The sequence below is a fragment of the Uncinocarpus reesii genome, genomic scaffold, assembly GCF_000003515.1.
Source record: "Uncinocarpus reesii 1704 scaffold_1 genomic scaffold, whole genome shotgun sequence".
Classification (NCBI taxonomy): domain Eukaryota; kingdom Fungi; phylum Ascomycota; class Eurotiomycetes; order Onygenales; family Onygenaceae; genus Uncinocarpus; species Uncinocarpus reesii.
In genome coordinates this window covers 5,181,996-5,185,101 of record NW_003052500.1, presented here as the reverse complement: position 1 = coordinate 5,185,101, position 3,106 = coordinate 5,181,996, and the positions used below count along the sequence as shown (strand labels likewise).

Here is a 3,106-nt window from a genome sequence, read left to right as displayed (position 1 = left end):
TTTTGATCGCTGGCAGTGCATCAGGCTGATACAAAGGCTGACAGCAAAGCACCTGTCCTCAGAAACCAATGAGGAATGAACTCCTGGCTGGAATGTGCTCAAACTGCAGTATATATTTGTACCCAGTTGTATTGCTCTTTTGAGCCAATTTTGTTTATATTGGCCTGCTATAACTGTGATAAAAGTCCTTTCAAGTTGGTTTGGATTTTATTCCAGTATTGGGGGTATATATACGTTTTTACTGTCTTTTAGACATGCTGCAGTACAAGTATTCAACGAGTCCAGCTCTAATCTGAATAGTGATCTTATACCTTGTTACCGCGCTTTGGACGGGCATTTTTTCTCCGCACAAGCGAACGGCAACGGAAAAGGTGATATCCAACGAGGCGAGGAGCTTGCAAGTTATATTAGGTTTGATCCCCAACGCGCCCGCGCAGAATGAGGTGTTTGCCCAGATGCCTCCAGAGTACATCTCAAGTCTGCCTATTGCTGCTAGGAATGGCCCCTTTAAATATGATTTTTTTAGGTTCTTGCCAGGCGCACGGAGAGGAACATGCGTTTGCCGATAAGCTAGTAGGCGATGGGCATCGTGTCGGAAGATATGAATTTCGTATAACCTCGTTGACCCAATCGCCCCCTGCGTGTTGATGATAACCATTTTCGGTACTACAACACTATCTCAACCGACCACCGGCCGGCTTCCGCCTTTATACTCGGGCTATAAGAGTATGGGCGTCTCGTCTTGCTTAAGCCGAGCATGAAGCTAGCCCCTCGAGGAAGCGTTCTTTGGACCTAGAGACTGTTGTCACTTGCAGGCCGCAGCGGGTTTCCCTTGAAAGAAATACCGCGATCAAGATGCGTGTCGAGACGAGATTCAATATCCGTCTTTATTTATTGAGCCAGCCACCTGCTCTTGGGAATTTCACCTTTTCTTCTTCGATTGAAATTTGATCGCGTCCATGATTTCACGGTACATCCTGCGGTGACGCTCGTCTTTCAACGTGAATTTCACCCCTCGCTCCTTCAACAACTTGACGAGCGGGACTTGCGACGGATGAGTGCTCTTGCCTTGACAGATGGCGATGTCGATAAGAGTCCGTCCATGGGAGTCAACTGTGTGGACCAAGGTTGTTGTGACGTCTTCATTCAGCAACCGTTCAACTAAGCAGAGATCCAGATTACGGGTTGCCTTCTCGATGTCTGAGGACTGGCTTAGGCTGGAGATGCTGGATAGTTTCCTGCCCCTTGACGCCACCCTGAAATCGGCGCCGCCGGGAGAAGGTGGCGGCGTAGGGAAGTTGGGCGCCATAAACGAAACCGTACTTGGCCTGCGAGAATGTGCCGACGGATCTCTGCATCGAAACATGAGCAATGTCTTTCGAAGGAGGGAGGACAAAGACCTACTGAAAGCTCAACTGGATACATTGCATGGAACGCAATAGACTGTGGAAATGCTGCTCTATCCTATCCTGGACTTGCTTTATTCTAGGCAGCGCATCGTCTGTTCCAATCTGCAGTATCGCCCTTCCTAGCCAGGTGCTAGCACTTGCTCTGGTGAGATCGCCGAGTTCTTCGTCGAATTCACCCAATAGCCTTGTCAGGCCGTCCAGCCTCGTGCAGAGAATATATAAAGGACTCCCCCTTCCGTGGAATGATGGATCCGTGATCGCCTGTATCCTGTCTGCTTGCATCGCAATCATTTCAGAATCGTCTTTGACCATTCTACAGTAATCTAGCAAGCCATCGACTAGGGTTGGGCGATCATTCATCCTTTTTTTAAATGCTCTCATTTTGATGACGAGCTCGGTGGCAGCAGCCGCCAGCGCGAAGGCTAGGCCTGCAATATCCATCGCCACGGTTTACGAAATGTTCTTGATAGTAGCTCTTATCGATTTTTGTTATTTGTGATTTCGTCGAGAGAAATCCTGCGAGATGGTGCATTGTATCGAAGTGTGGAGACGCCGAGCAGGTCGCATGGCTGGATTGCATTGAAGGAGGTGAGAAGCAAAAGTTCGCAAAACTGCGAGAAGACTAAACAAGGATAGCCATTACTGTGGGAAGGAAACGACAAGTTGGTTATATGGAATAGAGAGGAAATGAATGTCGTTTCTGCAAGGCTTCAGCTGTCATCTTAACTGAGCCTCACTGGACGGTCACGCAGGGATGCCTGCCAGAGTCCCTTCTCCGCAGCCAAGGAGTTGACAGAGTCCCACAGCTTTATCACTGTGTTCCCAACTTCACCACTCAGAGCATCAAAATACGAGAGTATAATTACACGGGACGGTTGGTCCGACAAGATCCAATCAGGTCCCAAGGCGGAGCTGGTCCATGGCTGAGAAGCCGCCCCAAGGTCAAAACCTCTGCGGCCAAGATACCCTCTGTGAGTGCAGTGAGTGACCCTTGGCAGCCTTGATTTATCTCCTGACCAACGGGCCATTTCGAAAAGCACGAGGAGTCGTGTGCCTCAACCGTTGAATTGCTGCATGACGAGTGGCTCATTTCGTACGGATATCCTGGTTCGCGAGTGAAATACAAATTGTATGTAACTATGGTTGTCACTAACGGACGACATCCATGCACACATACATTTGGGACGCCCATCCACTGATAATGGTACAGAGCAGAATTCAACTTTATCTCACTCTCTCTATCAACAAACAGAGCCTGTCGAGCAGAACGGCGCCTTGACCCCGGATTCTTCCCGACCCCAGCGAAAGCCACGGAAAAGACAAGTGATTGAGATTCGTCGGGGCGATGCTGTAATATTCGTCATACATGCATAGCCTCTCGCCCCAGAGCCGCTAACAAACATCCTCGTCTTAAACGCTGAAAACCGTTCGTCAAGAAAAGAATGGAGCCACCCAAGCACGTTTTGAGCCTCGTGGTGCCAAAATGGGGTTGCCGAAGGAAGGCTTCGGGCATTTTACTTTAAGCGGCTTGAAGCATCCAAGCGCGGTGCATTTGATTTCTTGAACTTCAAATCATCCCCTCTTCCGTTCAATGGATGTCAATATTTTTGCGTTCTCCGTTTTGATCACTTACAATCGCCAACATGGAGGGTGGTGATAACTGGGATTCCTACAGATCACGACTTCCACCACAGTGG

General features: G+C 49.0%; 3 protein-coding genes across 3 annotated transcripts in view; 1 reads left to right on the top strand and 2 right to left on the bottom strand.

Annotated features, from left to right (window-relative positions):
- UREG_01989 (uncharacterized protein) overlaps nt 1–648 on the top strand; it is a gene marked incomplete at both ends in the record, with an annotated part of 1,679 nt that extends 1,031 nt beyond the window's left edge. Inside the window, 2 exons of the mRNA XM_002542427.1 lie at nt 264–401; nt 527–648. Coding sequence (XP_002542473.1) covers nt 264–401; nt 527–648 — 260 coding nt within the window. The remainder of the gene's footprint in view (nt 1–263; nt 402–526) is intronic.
- Nucleotides 649–922: 274 nt separating this feature from the next.
- Nucleotides 923–1,850, bottom strand: UREG_01988 (uncharacterized protein; the record flags this gene model as incomplete). The annotated part of the gene is made up of 2 exons (XM_002542426.1): nt 923–1,352; nt 1,405–1,850. 2 exons carry the CDS (start codon nt 1,848–1,850, stop codon nt 923–925), a joined length of 876 nt encoding a protein of 291 aa, XP_002542472.1.
- Nucleotides 1,851–2,131: 281 nt separating this feature from the next.
- Nucleotides 2,132–2,437, bottom strand: UREG_01987 (uncharacterized protein; the record flags this gene model as incomplete). Its single annotated transcript, XM_002542425.1, has 1 exon — nt 2,132–2,437. One exon carries the CDS (start codon nt 2,435–2,437, stop codon nt 2,132–2,134), a length of 306 nt encoding a protein of 101 aa, XP_002542471.1.
- Between the last annotated feature and the right edge of the window lie 669 nt (nt 2,438–3,106).